The sequence below is a fragment of the Lygodium microphyllum genome, chromosome 6, assembly GCF_053477565.2.
Source record: "Lygodium microphyllum isolate KBCC chromosome 6, Lygodium_microphyllum_v1.1.10, whole genome shotgun sequence".
NCBI classification, from domain to species: Eukaryota; Viridiplantae; Streptophyta; class Polypodiopsida; order Schizaeales; family Lygodiaceae; genus Lygodium; species Lygodium microphyllum.
Genome location: NC_141140.1, coordinates 55,675,837 through 55,691,629, shown reverse-complemented (window position 1 = coordinate 55,691,629; position 15,793 = coordinate 55,675,837). Strand labels below are relative to the sequence as shown.

Genomic DNA, 15,793 nt, shown 5'->3' with positions numbered 1-15,793 from the left:
ACCTCTACAGTTCACACTTCCCAGCCTCTTTCACTCAACTTAATTCACCAAACACCATAATTAACATTGAGTTTGTTGTTGAGACCCCTTTCATAGAGTGTGGAAGACAAAAACCGTCCACTGCGCATGGCCCAGGGCAAAGCATACACATGTTCAAAGCCAAAAGCCAGAAAGTTGAAGAATCCAGTCAAGTGTGTGCACACATTGTCAATCTTTACATATTCAAACCTAATCTAACCAGAGAACCAGAGAAAACTGTGAAGATCAAGTCACACATTAGTACATGGTCAGCTCTTGGTATGTACATATTCATGCATTGTTTTATTTCTAACCTCATACACATTGTCAATTCTTCAGATACAAACCTATGACATGCATTAAAAACTCTCAGGTACAAATCTATGATGTGCATATAAAACTCAGATTTGGGCCATGCATTCCACCGCTTGGGGTCCAAAGCTCATTGTACATTGATTCAACATGCACCAACAAAGGGCAAAACACCCATGATTGAAGCATTGCAAATACTCTCAAACTAAATTAAATTTTCTTACTGACTGTACACCAGAGGATGATACACAGAATCTGTCAACCAAATCATGTTAATTTGACAGCTACTCATGTTCGTAGCTATATTGAGGAGTTTTATGAAGGAATCTGAAGCCAAAAGGAGAAAAATAGATGAGCACTCATACCCCAAACTAGGAGGGCGAAAAGAACTCAGATGACTTTACTTGAGCCTAAGGAGCTTTTGATCTTTTCCACAAAGAGCCTGCAGAGTGTCTCAGTGGACAAAACTAGATTCCCAAACTGATGAGAAAGGTCAACAAAATCCCCTAAAATGAAGGCATTCTGTTCAACCAAAACTGTTCAGTAGCTTTTGCCACAACGTATAAGACTTCCAGCTCCTAGAAAAAGTCCAAATATCGCAGCACTCCCAAGAGTCGTTTGCCCAACATATCTCAACTTCATAACACCTGGAACCTGCATAGGACATGAACATTTTCTGTAATCCTAAACCAAGCCAAATTCATTAAGACAAATTCAACCTTCCTGGATTGAGCAGACACAAATCATCAACATACACCTGCAATGATCATCTTATCACAGTTTCTACAACTGCATTTTTTGAAAATAATTTCTAGTTAAACGCACACGTAACATTTTGGTTCCAAAGCAAAATGGTTTCCAAAACATCAAGAATAGAAATGTTTCATTCTTTGAACAGTGTTTTGTTAGAGTTTGCCAATTCTATGTGCAATGCCCAATGTTTTAGTTAGTTGGTTTGTAGTATGAACACAACTACATTAATAAGTTGTGTCACCACTTCTAGAGTAAGTTCTAGAGTTAAATTAACTCTAGTTGAGTTAGGGATAAGTCTAACTTACTTAAGACCTGTTGTACTTTCATTCTAGCACTTGCATGTTTGGAGAGTGGAACTACTGCCTGCTCTTGCTCATTGTCTTGTGCTCACAGTGTCTCTCTCTTCCTCCATTTCCAACATTTGGTATCAAAGCAACCTCTACATGCAGATCCCGAACAGCCACCATCAACCGGTGCCGCTCTGCTAAGGTCTTGCTGCAGCCAGCCAACATTCAACTCAAGGAGGAGAAGTTGCTGTTTCAAAAGAGGTGCTGCTGTTGTTTTCAACCCCGAGCTGGACGTTGGCTGCAGATAGCCAACGTTCAGCTCGAGGAAAAGAAGTTGTTTCAGAAGAGGTGTTGCTGTTGTTTTCAACCTAACATGCAATCCTATACGCAGTCTTGCATAATTTCTGCAATTTTCTCAACCGTCTTGCTCATCTCATACCTAGTTTTGAAGACATTTTCAATTTCACACACTCCATGCCAAAAAATTTAGGAAATTTTTTTATTTTTCCAATTTCTAAAATTTTCTCGAAATTTCTTCAAGGAAAGTTGGGGCTTTTGCTTGATTTGAGTTCCCGTGTGTGAATCTCCAACGAAATTGTTAACATTGTGCAATTTCAATATTGGTGCAAGAAATTTGGGGCTTTTTACTTTTCCGGCTCCCACACGCATCATGAGGCAGATTCCAATTGCTGGTTACCGTTGGTGCGCGTCCCAAGGTGACATTTTTGCAGAAATTCAAATTGTAAGGTATAAATTTCTTTGATTTCTTTGAATTTTTATGAAGATATTTGGGGCTTTTGCCCTACATGCACTCCAAGGACATCAATGGTACAACAACATTAATTTGTTGTGACAGTCAAATTTAGCAGTAAAATTTGGGGATTTTGAATCAAATTTGGTGAGAATCAACATTAAATTGCTGGAATTTGTACTTTTTTGGGCACACATTATGAAGCAAACGATTACAACAGTATACAGCAGTGCATTGTTGTTATTCTTGTGGCTAACAGCTATTTAGGGTATGCATTTGTGTGATAGTTTGACACTTGTTTGATAATCTCGAGGGATTTCTAATACTCTATAAGGAGTACACACACCATACTTCAACTTTACAGTATTTGGCTGTAAATTTTTGCTCATTTCTGACAACACAACATATCAAGGGAACAATGATCAAAGCAACATCCCTGGTGTCCTCACTCAAGAGGACAAGCTTGATGGCTCCAACCATCCATTGTGGAGTTTTATGGTCCGCAACCTTCTCGTTGCAAAGGATTTGTGGGTCTGTGTTATAGGTGACTTGCAATGACCAAGAGGTCTCACACCTCGAACACCTCATCGTCATATGCAAGGATAGGTTGTTGATGCTGCACCACCTCCTCTTTCCCCTCCTACAAAGGATCAAAGGAAATGGGATTCGAAGGATGTTCATGCACTTCTTTGATAGCATTGTCAATCAAAAGGACTATCATTCCACACATCCGTTCATGCAAGTCCTCAAAATCAGCATGGGATATACTTGAGCATAGGTTTGCTGTCCACAATGAGACTAGGATCACAAGGGAACAAACTCGCAAGAATGTCGCATCACATTCGGGTGATGTGGCTATACTTTCCAAGTTCAAAGGCAAAGAAAAAAGATTTAGCAAAAGGGTGGTATTAGACAGCCATCAAACAACGCTATCCAAGACACAGAAAAGTCTTAAAAGAAGGGGAAATGTCATTATTACAAGAAGCCTAATCGTTATATTAATGAATGCAAAAAAAGATTGGCTAAAGAGAAGAAAAACTCCAATTTGGCTCTCCAGCAAAAATCAACCAACAAATCTATTGATGGTGATGCTTCAACCAACTTTGCAGAGAAGGATTATACATTTCTCACATACAGTTATATGGTTGATTCAACATTTAATCCTACTGAAACATAGCAAGCATGGTATTTTGACAGTGGGACATCAAAGCATATCACTTCCAGAAGAGTTTGTTTATCCCTTTGCCTTCAACCCTTGCTGGAAAGCATATTACATGTGCGAACAATAGTAGTTATGATGTTTGTGGAATTGGGATAGTCACTACTACTGTTGCAGATGGTTCAAACTTCTTGCTTCTAGATGTATTGTTTGTGCCTCGCATTACAAAGAACTTATTGTCTATTTCTATATTTAATAAGTATGGCTTTCGAGTCATCTTTGAGGAGGACAAGTGTATTGTCGAAGATAGAGAGATGGACTATGGACTAAGGCTATCTGGCACCCTATACAATTGTGTATTCTTGTTATAAATGGCAATCTCATGATGCTCTAGCAATGACTAGTCTTACACCTGCTATGCAAAATGCAGAGCTATGGTATGTACCCTATGGACATATAAGCTTTGGGAGTTTGATGACCCTTCAAAGGTGTCACATGGTAAATGCATTGCCTCCAGTGGAGACTCCACCTCCTCGTGCATGTGAGGGATGTATTTTGGGCAAGATACACAAGTTTGTCTTCAAAAAGAATGGTGTAGTATGTGATGTCCAAAAAATGTAACTTATTCACTCCGATGTTTGCGGTCCCATGAGGACACGTGCACTTGGGGATCACCTTTATTTTATTACATTTATCGATGACTACTCTCGGTAGACATGGATATATAGGCTAAAGGCTAAATCTAATGTATCCATGCATTTCAAATACCTTGTGGCAAAGCTTGAGGCTGAAATAGATCCCATAGCCTATACGCATGTTCCAAAAGAGCTTCGTGGAAAGCTTGATAATTAGGTTATAAAATGCATTTTCATTGGCTACAATTCGAAAACAAAGGCTATCGCATGTATGACCCATGCACCAAGCAACCCATACACTCATGTATACCTCAAGTAGTCATCAATAAGAGTAACAAAATAAAGATGATACCCAAGTGCATGTTCCTCATGAATCCACAACATCAGAGTATATTAGCTGCATTTTCTAAACAACATACTTCTTGAAAGCAAACTTGTGTGTTTTGCAAAAAATGCATCCTTCACACACATGGGGAGGTGAGATCTCCACATGAGGCAATGTCTACCACCACAAAAGGGTCATCAGACTGCCAAAACTCATGTGTCCATAGCGAGCATGCCAAAGCTCTACATTTTGCATTGCAAGCGAAGGCGTACTAACTACCAAAGCACCATGAGACCGTCTGCCATATGTATCCAACAAAAAGAGAACCTTATATAGGTTGCCAAATAACCTGAGGGCATAATCCATCTTTGTCTCTAACAATGCATTTGTTTTCTTCAAAGATGACCTGAAAGCCATGCTTATTGAAAGTAGATATAGATAAAAAATTCTTTGCGATTCCATGCACAAATAAGACATTGAAAAGTATGAAATCTAAACCATCTGTAACAATAATCAAGACTAAACCAATGCAGCATACATCATAATTGTTGTTGTTCGCACACATAACACGCTTCCCTATACAGATTGAATGCAAAAATGTAAAGAGAGACTTCCTAGAAGTTATATGTCTAGACACCCTACTATCAAAATACCACATATGCTACATTTCAATAGCATTAAATGCTGAATCAGCCATCAAAGAATCAAAACTGCATGTTAGAAATATATAATCCTCCTTTCGAGAGCATGGCTACATCACATGAACGCATTGCAACATTCTTCCGAGTTTGATCCTCTTATAGCAAGAGACCTTCCAATTCCACAAATGTAAGGGATTGTTGCTTCCCCCCACCCCCCCACCCCCCCCCAAAAAGACAACATCAACGAGGTGTGGAATCCAAGACACAACTCAAGAAGTGAGTTCAGTGTAATATTCAACATTTCTACATCCCAAATGACCTCATCAGCATTCAACAACTGTTCGCGCAAATCTTGTACGTGTGTGAGGTGATCAAAAATCTTGTACATGTGTGAGGTGATCAATCATATTGTCACCCTCATCCATATTTGTATTAGCCAACTCTCTACATAGATAATACATCCTAGCTTCATTACGTGCTGCAAACATACCATCTAGCACACCCCAAGCTGCTTTTGAGGTCTTACAAGACCAAATATGCGGAATAATAGCTCTCTTTACTGACAAGGCAACCAAAGATAGGGCTTGTACATCCTTTGAGTCCCATCTCCACTGATCATTTGTGGGAGGAGGGAATGCAACAACAACATTACTAATAACTTGTCCTCTAGCATTACGCTGAGGTGTTTAAGGTGCACGATCTCTTGGTCAATATAGATTACCAATGATATAGTCCCATAAATCCTTCACCACAAGAATATTACACACCATAAGGCTCCACAGAGGATTGTTGGTGCAATCTAGCTTGTCCTCCAGAGTGACAACACTTGAGATGTTACTCTTGTCATTATGCCCTTGAAGTGCCATGCTATTTGTGATGCACAAAAATCAACAGCCAAATACTTCCCGCTGAAGTATAAAATATACTCAACTAAGTACCAAAAATCGCCACACGGGATTGGAATGCAAGTATCGGACTGTCAAACTATCACAATTCTTGACAAATGTGCCCAAAATTGCACAAATCAGCACTTAGCCTGCAATTTGCAGCAATACAATGTTGTATTGCACTCGCCTCAAGATGCGTCCCAAAAAGACAATTTACAACAATTTAATGTTGAAACTTCCCAATTTTTACTGAGTCTCCAAAATTCACTACCAAATCTGACATACCCAGCAAGATAATGCTCATATAATACATGTTCCCTGTCTTGAAATGCATGCCAAGCAAAAGCCCCAAATTTCTTCTCAAAATTTTTAAGAAATCGAAAAATTTTATAGCTTACAATCTGAAATGTTGCCGAAATGGTACCTCAGGATGCATGCCAACAATAAACAGCAGCTATAATATGTCTCATGATGCATGCCAAATCCAAAAAAAACTCTCAAAGAAATTGCACAATGTTGGCTCCTTTGAGCAATGAAACATGCGAATAACTTTGTTTGGACAAAAGCCCCAAAATTTTGGACCCGTGGGATGCGCGCATAGGCTTCATGCAACACTCCATGCAGATTTGGAACAGTGTGCAAGCAAGGAGTTTGTGCCATCAAGCGACAATTTTGCAAATATTTGGACCAAGGAGATCAACCGGTTAGTTCTACAATATCTTCTAGTGCGGATCAGCTTGGATACACCCTCCTCTACTTCTTTAGATTGACAAGGAGAGAGTGCTTCCCTCTTACTTCTCCTTCCAATTTGAGAGGGGGCAATTTTCTTCTCTTGATAGTGACATTGATAATGTTGATGTTTACCGCTTTTTACTTTCAAACATTTATTTCTTATGTATTATGTATTATGGACGTTTGTAACTTCATCTACACTATCAAGATGACATGATTGTAAAAGGGCACTTGGGCAAGTGAACAATAGCCTTGCAAGGGCACTGTCCAAGTGGCACCATTGCATCGCATTCTACATGAGCATGAATATTTGCATCCCCTTTGCATTTACCCATACATCAACATTCTCTTCATGTAAACATGCATCTGTGTGCATTTATCCCTTTTTGGTCACCCTTGGAGTGGTCGACTCTAGATCCACCACAATTGTGGCATTGCACATGGAAATCTCCGAAGGCACTCTTTTCTTATGCTTACATGCTAGTTTTGCTTGTCGTGCTTGTTTTCCCATCTTGCCTTTCTCTCCACATACTCTCCATATGATTGGCACACACAGTTAGAAATCCCTTGGCACTTATCATACTCTCCATAAGCTTATCATGCTAGCTTTGCTCGTCGTGCTTACTTTCCCATCTTGCCTTTCTCTCCACATACTCTCCATATGATTGGCACACACACGCACATGCTTAGACATCCCTCGACACTTATCATAGTAGTGTGTAGGATTGTTTTGCTTATTGTATGAAGGTCATGGAGCAACACATCCTTATATTCTCATACTTCGGGGCACAGTGACTCGTAAAACGAACACTGATTTGAAACCTTCACTTAATGCTAAATCTTTTGAACAAGTCACACCAAAAGCCCTTATTTATTAATTTTTTAAAACAACAACAAAAATTAAAAAGTGCATTACTGATTCCATCTGTCTTTGCAAGACTTAGTAGGCCCTTAGGCAACCGACGAGCACCCTTGGTCCGAAGTCCTAGCCTCTCTGGGGTGATCACTTGGACTCCCTTGGTAAGATAACCAAGGCCTCAATAGTCTTGGTAGCTCACTGGGCAGTCGATGTGCATCCTTTGCCCAATGCCCTCACTACTTTGGGGTGGGACGCCTTGGGATAAAAGAATATATATATATATCAAAGGCTTATTTCTCATGGCTCAGTTTGGGCTTGAGAGGAGATGTTGAGTTAAAAATGCATTAGTCTAACTTAAACAGCTCCAAAACATGCTTAATTAATAAAGAAAAACTCTCCCTTAGTCTCGTTTCTGCAAGTTTCAGGAGATGTATCTCTGTTGCCCACATCTCTTCACAGAGAATATCGTGGTTAGAGCTTCCACCAAACACCTGCTACCATCCGGTGCCTAATTCCAGCCTTCCTCGCATGTATGTAACTATCACCACGTTCCAAGAGCTGTCACCTACAATTAGGTGTTATCGCCTAGAGTTAGCAGCTGTCGCCATTAACTGGCAACTGTCACCATTATCTTCTCTCTCCTTTGAATGTTGCATTTTGGTTTATTGGCTCTTGCCTTGACATTCTCTCACCACTGTCTGTTGCACTTGTTGTTGGTCAGGATTTCTCTCTCCTCAAGTACTTGCGTTTTTAGTCTTTCTCTCTCCAACACTACCATCAACATCAAATCCAGCATCCCTTGGCTGTGTTTACTGGTGTTCGACACTCCGAGGTTGCCTTTGCTGCGATTCGAGGTCCATTTGGAGTATGACATCTCTACAGCTCATAATGAGTTTATCAACTTGTGCTTGGTTGTATGATTGGTTTCATGATTTTTACGTTTAAAGCATTTTTTCATGCATAGAAGCTGAGTAGGGCAGCATAGAAGCTGAGCAAGGTGGCACAGGAACTAAGCAAGGCGGCTGATTGGGCAGAGCAAGAGTAGCAAGGCAGAGCTGAGGTGGCACAAAGGCATATTGGCGCGCAGTACAAAATGCAAGGGGTGGTGACACTACATAGCACAAAAGGCATGCTAGGCAGCGACAATCTATCAGAGGCTCCTGAAGGCAACGATGCTTCTGGATGGCGAACAGGGCAGTGGCACTGTTGAGCCCCACTGGCGTTGCAGGAGTAGGTTGAGACAAAGATGCTACACGTGACATAGCAACTAACAAGGATAGCACAGTTGCTAGCGTGGGCAGCAACAAGTAGTTGTAGCAACGCAACTAAGCTACAAACTCAATTGCTCCTCCTCCTCCTCCTCCTCTCTCAGGCTGACGAGCTTCAAGACCTCGGGTAGAGTGCCACCAGCTAACGATGGATATTCGGGATCCACGCACAGATAGCTCTCATACCAAATGCGAGAAATGGCACCAGCTATGGAGAGAGGAATGAGAGACAATGATAGTGTGTGAACTGAAGTAAAATAGTGGAGTGTACTTGCTAAATTGAAAAGATAAGAGCGAAAATACAACTAATGTTTTGGTCAAGGCTTGACCTCACCAACCTTCCACCAACTAACTAGAGTTAGGTTTATTTACTCTAGAGCCTAGTGTCACTACTTTAATGTCCTAAGACACTAGGTGTGCACATCCTACATTGATACTTTAATAAGTGTCGACACCATACGAATTACATTGGGCACTGCCTAGAATTGGCAAATTCTAACATGTTCAAGCTTGGGAATGTCCAAAGGCCAATGTCTTCATGTTCCTACCCTTGTTCCATAGAGCACAAAGTTGATTCACCCTTCCTTTGAAACATTAAAGTATAAGCCCTTGTTTCATAAGCATATTCCATATTTGTTTCAAGGACAAACCCTAGGGCCCCATAATGGATGATGATGTGAGAAGGATGCTAATAGTTTGAGAGCTCTAATTGTCAATTTAGAGATGGAAATAGAATGGTGAGGCTAAGAATAATCCAATGATCCAATTGGCAAAGTTTTTGGTTCTTCCTTTCCCAATTTGTCACATCACTTATAGACAATACTCAAAAAGGATGGACAATCACTCAAACTACTTCAAGAGCTCCTTAAGCACTTCTACTGTTGAGTGAGAAGTAGTTCTAAAGTAGGTATTTGTTTTTTAGAAACTACTTTTATAACCACACATATCCATGATAACTCCAATGCTTATGGATTACAAGGTTTGATAGTCCTTGCTATGAAGATTTGATTTGAAAAGATAAATGTCTCCATAAAATTTTGTAATCCAAACTTGAGAATTTGCAACATGTATACCTTATATCTGAATGCTTCATATGTCCCATACACCGCACCTGCAAGATAAAATCATGTAGAAAGTGAAATTTCAAGTTCCAAGTAAAGCTTATAACGGGATCAATATTGTAAGTAACAATGCACATATTAAAGCAAAGCAACCAAACTACATATTTTCACACAATCTAGTGAAAGGAATACACTGTGAAACCCACCACAACTTATTCACTTGTCTAACATAACAATTGGACTTGTTTGATTATGATAGGCATTACTACTTCTGCATATACAATTCTACTTTAGAAATTTTTCGAAAATAAAGCATACTGAGATTTTGACACAATCTCACTTTCCTTCAATTGTGAAATACCTTGTTGCTGACCAACTTCCTCAAAGGGCACTTGAAATAACCAATCTTAACCCTTATGAGTTGGCAAAAGGAAGCTCTAGTGAGAGATCAGGTGTAGTTTATTGTTCCACAGGCTTTGGAGAAGGTAGTATGGCTGCTCCAAAACTTGAAGTTTTCAAATATGATGATAAGGATATTGAGTTGTCTAACTATGATGGAAAGGGTGGTGATATTTCATAAACGCTTGCATCATTGCAATCATCTCATCTTGCTTTAACTAGAGACGCTTTACTAAAGAATCAATTGTACATAAGGCTACCGGTGATCTATTAGAAGTGGCTACAAATAGGTATGGAAGTCTTTTAACAAAAGTTACACAACCAAAGACTTGCGCTTGATTCAAGAACTTTTTAAGAGATTGCAGAAGAAAGACATGTACAATGAAACAAGATTGGCCAAGAAGATGATAACATGCAAATATACACAAATATTTTTACGAAAGCAAATCACAAAGTTAACCATCAATGAAAACAACTCCAAAATTTTGAATTGAAAAAAATCATACATCAGAGAGAAAGCAAAAGCTCAATCAAAAGGGAAAGGGAAGAGATTTTCGCCTCCTAAACCCCATAGAAATGGAGATAAGAAGCAATCAAATGCAATGTGTTAAAGTGTGCAAGCTCACACCATCTCTTCACTAAAGTGTGAACAATACTTTGTTGGCCCAGGCATGGAGTAATTCTGTGATTAATTTAATGGAAAATGAATGAGAATAAAAGAATTAATTGATGCACAACAATACTCAATCACGAATGAGAAGTAATGAATTACGGAGAGAGAGAGAGAGAGAGAGAGAGAGAGAGTACAACGCCATAGGCAATCATGCTGAATAATACCACTGTCCAAAATGAGGCACAAAGTGTCTTTAAATAATAAAATATGAAACTATAACAGCTTAACCCTCGTAGGAAACCCTAACATAAACCCTAACCCTAATGTCACTTAGTGCTAGGCCACTAGGGGCAACAACTACATTTAACGACAATTTTAAATGCCTAGGGAGTCCAAATCATGGATCAAAGGGCATCAACACGCAACCCACGAGATGGCCTATAAACCCCCCTCCATGAAATGGGCGGACTGATTTAGGAAAAAAAGCAAAATCCTAGAAAATGAAAGAAAATATAAGGTCATGGTTGCACAAGTTCATCCAAGTGGATATAGCAAGCTATGACAATACAAAGTATGACAGATCATGGAACAAATGGAATCAAGTTCAAGGCTTGTCGAAAAGCTTGGAACTTTGGTCGCGGAAGAGCCTTCGTGAAAAGATATGCCAAGTTGTCTTCAATGGATACATAAGACTAACTCTATTTCTCCAACTAGCATCCACTCACGAACATAATGATAATGAATTTCTATATGCTTTGTGCGGGCATGGTACATTGGGTTGCGCACAATGGCCAAAGCACTCTCGTTGTCAATGTAGATTAGTGTCGGAGCCGTCTTGTGCACATGAATATCTACAACTAACCTACAGAGCCAAACACACTCAATCATGGCTATGAACGCTAGTCTGTACTCAGTTTTACAACTGGAAGTAGCAACCGTAGTTTGTTTCTTGCTAAACCAAGAAACAAGAGATGCCCCTAAGAAGAAGCAATTGCCACAATGAGAGAGACGAGAATCTGAACATCCAACCCAATCACTATCAGAATATCTATGCAAAGAGAGTGAAGAATCAACCTTGTGGGTGCATATAAGATATTGAAAGATATGCTTCGCTGCCTACTAATGAAAGACTAAAGGGTTGGGCATATATTTACTCAATTGAGACATAGCAAACTGACGATTGGGCCTCGTGTGGCATAGATAAATCAAACATACAACAACCTACTAATATAAAGTAGTATCAAAGGATCCACTACAATCATCGGAAGTGAATCTAAAGCTGAGCTCCAAGGGAGTAGACACAGGCTTACAATCCTCAAACTGAAAATGTTGAAGAAGCTGTCCAATATACTTAATAATTCCCCTCTCAATGGTGGCAAATTGGATACCCAAATAATAGTCGAGTTGGGAAAAATATGTCCGTGCGAAGGGTCCGAATGTGAAAGCTACTTTGTTATTCCACCATAGCAATAAAGACTTGAAGCAAGAGAAGCCTTCAAACTTCGATTTCAGCCCATATACCCAAGTAGAACAAGATTTGTCATCTGTGAATGTGACAAAATGTAAAAATCCACCAATGGATTTGGTCCACATAGAACCACAAATATTGAAACCAGCCTTCCTTCTCGGATAGGGTGGTTTAACCTAATTAAGCACTTAATTACAGCAATAAGCAAATGAACATAAACTGAAATGCTCACTTGCTTTCATAAACTTGGACAATGGACACCCTGTTGGCCCCAAAACTAGCACCCCTTTCGGTATTTCTTTAATTTCAATTGTTGATGGATAAATTACAAGCTGAGATTTCACGATCTCCTTGGCTGATTCAAAAGCCCCTTGCTGTCCCAATAGTCAGCAAAGCATTCGGGCAAATTGCCCCTTGATTTTCACCCAAGACTTGCTCTGATGGAACCCCAACTGGTCAAATGCTGCCCCAAATTCACAATAGATGGGCTGGCATCTGAAATCCTCACAATTCCACGAATTTCCGGTGCTGATTTCAGTGTACAATGCCTTTGACTAATGGCACGGGTCCCAAGGTGGCTGCTAAACCCTAATTGCTGCTGTAATTTAGGGTTTACAGCAGTAAACTCTCTACTGTCCACCAAATTTGGCTGTACTCTACTACCAATGACTGAGAATTGCTGAGAATGCTTGGGCATAGACTGGAGGAGATGAGAGAATGCTGTAGAGAGAGAGAAAATGAGCTGAAATGTATCTTTTGATTCATAGCTCTGATGACAAATCTGATGGCAGCAACAGCTTCAAAAGGGGGTAAAACACCAGCTCAGCTAGCTCAGCTGGTGAGCCCTCCTCTCCTACCGCCGCCTCTCTTGAGGCGGAAGAGAAATCCTACTGCCCCCTATCCTGTCGCGACGCGCGATCATTCTCATCGCCTCCCAGAGTCAAATCTGATCACCTCCTCTCTCTCTACCAAGCTCCAGTGGCTGCAATTCCACTTCCACCACCCTCCAACAGCCTTCTCCCTAGTTGCATGGGAAAATTTTGCCCAATGGCAGCCTTCCTAATGCATTTTCAGCCATTAAATTAATTTTTTAGAATTAATTAATTCTGAAAATTAATTTCAGCCCTTTTGACTCTGCCCAAAATGAAACATGCCCATCTGTAATGAAATTGGCTAGGCCATTTGCAACTTGGAGTGGTTCCCAACCTCTGTTGACCCTTGGACCAGCATTAATTAATTAATTAATGCTAGTCCCTAGTGTCACCACGGACACTTAATGGCCAAACAATTGTCCTAGGGCCCAACCTGGCACCAACTGACCACCAAAACCTAGTTGGCATAACTTAACACAACTTTTGCCTTTAACACCCACTACATCCTCGGGGTCCTTGGCCCGTTCCCATGAAATAACTGCCATGTGCTAAACAACCTTGCACATTTGCCATGTGCATCACATGTGCTAAACAACCTTGCACATTTGATTACTAACTTAATCAAATGTTACTAGAAAGATTAAAGCATCTCAAAATTTCACGTCCCTGTGACAAATATCATTGTAAAGGAGATGCAAAATAGATGGCGAATGAATATGAGATCCTTAGAAAGGGAGAATCCATGCATCTTACCAAGTAAACAACCTTTACAAATGTGATTTGATAGCAAGTGAATTTTTGAAAGATCTTTGACCATATCCTTTGATTGGAGCTTCATCAATGCTTGATAGTTTATGTGACCGAGTCTTTGATGCCATAAATGTGTATCATGAAAAGATTCCTTTGTTAATAAGGCACTATCAATAGGATTTTCAACAAGTTGTTGATCATAAGTATCAAGACGATAGAGACCTTTAGTGAGGGTGCCTATCAAGACAATGGAAGAAGAAATCTCATCATCATATGCATAATGCCGCACATTGACGGCCATCAAAAATGATAACGAGTGTCCAAGACGGAGACAACTTGCACATATCCAATGCCTTTAACTGCATAAGAGACATTGTTAGCGCACATAACTATACCCCCCTTAGGTACATCAAAGAGAGATGAAAATAATGTTCGACAAGAGGTAATGTGCCTAGATACACCACTATTGAAATAACAAGTAGAAGCCATATCAATAATAGAAAAACAAGCATCATGAATGGAACCTTGAAAGGATTGGAAGAGGATGGACCTGCATGGAAAGGTGTCTTTGATGTAGGAGTGGGGGAAGAAGAATGACTAGCATAAAATTTCGTTGTTTTTGGACCAGCAACCTTGTTTTTAGCTTGGGTTTGGTTTTTCCATGATGATGGGTGGAAAAGCCTGTCCAGTTGCCATGGTAGCATTGCGGTTGAGACGGCTTTGCTCCTCCTGTACCAAAAGAGACACAAGTTGGTCGATGCCATAGGTAACTTAGCTACCCATAGTTGCCAACCGCAAGGTGGTAGCAAAACCTTGATATGACTCCGGTAGACCATTAAGAGTAATGCAAACAAGCTAGTTATCAAGAACTTCTTCATCTATATTTAATAATTGCTCGATAAGATCTTTGATGCCAGAGAGATAGACATCCATATTGCCTCCTCCTTCCATGCGAACATCTTCTAGTTGCTTACGCAAGTAAGCAATGCACACGTCTATGCTTCCTTGGATGTCTAGCATGATCAGATGTGTGGAATAATGGCTCTCTTCATGGATAAAGTGATTAGGGCAAGCGCTTGGGCATCACGAGCATCCCATGGAATCTACTCTTGAGTGGGAGGTGTTGTCCAAGAAGAAGATGATCCAGTATCATGAGAGCCACCTCACGATGTGGAAGCAGGAGGTGGTGCCCATGTTGGAGAAGCCAGCCTTTGCTCAGTGCCATTGGCTATATGCCATAAATTTCTTTGCGACAAAAACATGTTGCATCGTGTAAGCCCACATTGGGTATTTGGTGCCGTCGAGCTTGTCATCGCCAACAAGCATGCCCAACAAATCATTATTATTGCTTGCCATGAGTGATGATCAGCAATAAAATAATATTTTCTAAGTGAGCAAAGAGAAAACAAATGCCCGATTAATAATAAGTCACTGATAGAAGAATTGTTGTCTACCTCAATGAAGTCGAATAATACGGAGAATAATAATTTCTCTTGCTGTTTTTCTGCTGAGGAGAGAGAAAAATATGCCAAAAATAATTATTTTCAGAAATAAATATTACCCAATCAAAGCGGTGATCAGCAATATGCTGAAATCAAATATTAATGGCTAGAAATGCTCCAATAATGTGGACAGCAGCTGAATATACTGAAAATCTGCCCAGTAATACACCCTAATAATAAAATTTGTCTTCAATGTTGGGAAAGAACAGGGCCAGCAGCCAAATAATATAATTTTGGAGCATCTTGAGGGCCAAGAAAATGAATTGAGGCAAAAGCCCCAAATCTTACCCGAAAAATGACAAGAAATTGAAGAATTTGGGTAAAATTTTTTGCCCAATTATGTTGAATGCAGTGCCTCAAGGTGAATTGGGCCTCAATATTGATGAATTATAGAAAAGCCTCAAATTTTCCAAAGCAATTGGGATGAAATTGGGCTTTTTCCCCAAATTATCAGAAAAGCCCCAAATTCGGCATGACAAGGAGCTGCGGCACTTCGGGCAC

At 40.0% G+C, this 15,793-nt stretch overlaps 1 protein-coding gene across 1 annotated transcript in view; it reads right to left on the bottom strand.

The window, feature by feature from the left end:
- Nucleotides 1-510: 510 nt before the first annotated feature.
- LOC148034587 (reactive oxygen species modulator-like protein) overlaps nucleotides 511-15,793 on the bottom strand; it is a 31,753-nt gene continuing 16,470 nt past the window's right edge. The window contains exons 3-4 of the mRNA XM_087679536.1: nucleotides 9,701-9,738; nucleotides 511-984 (exon numbers count right to left, since the gene is read on the bottom strand). Coding sequence (XP_087535662.1) covers nucleotides 871-984; nucleotides 9,701-9,738 — 152 coding nt within the window. The 3' untranslated portion in view covers nucleotides 511-870. The remainder of the gene's footprint in view (nucleotides 985-9,700; nucleotides 9,739-15,793) is intronic.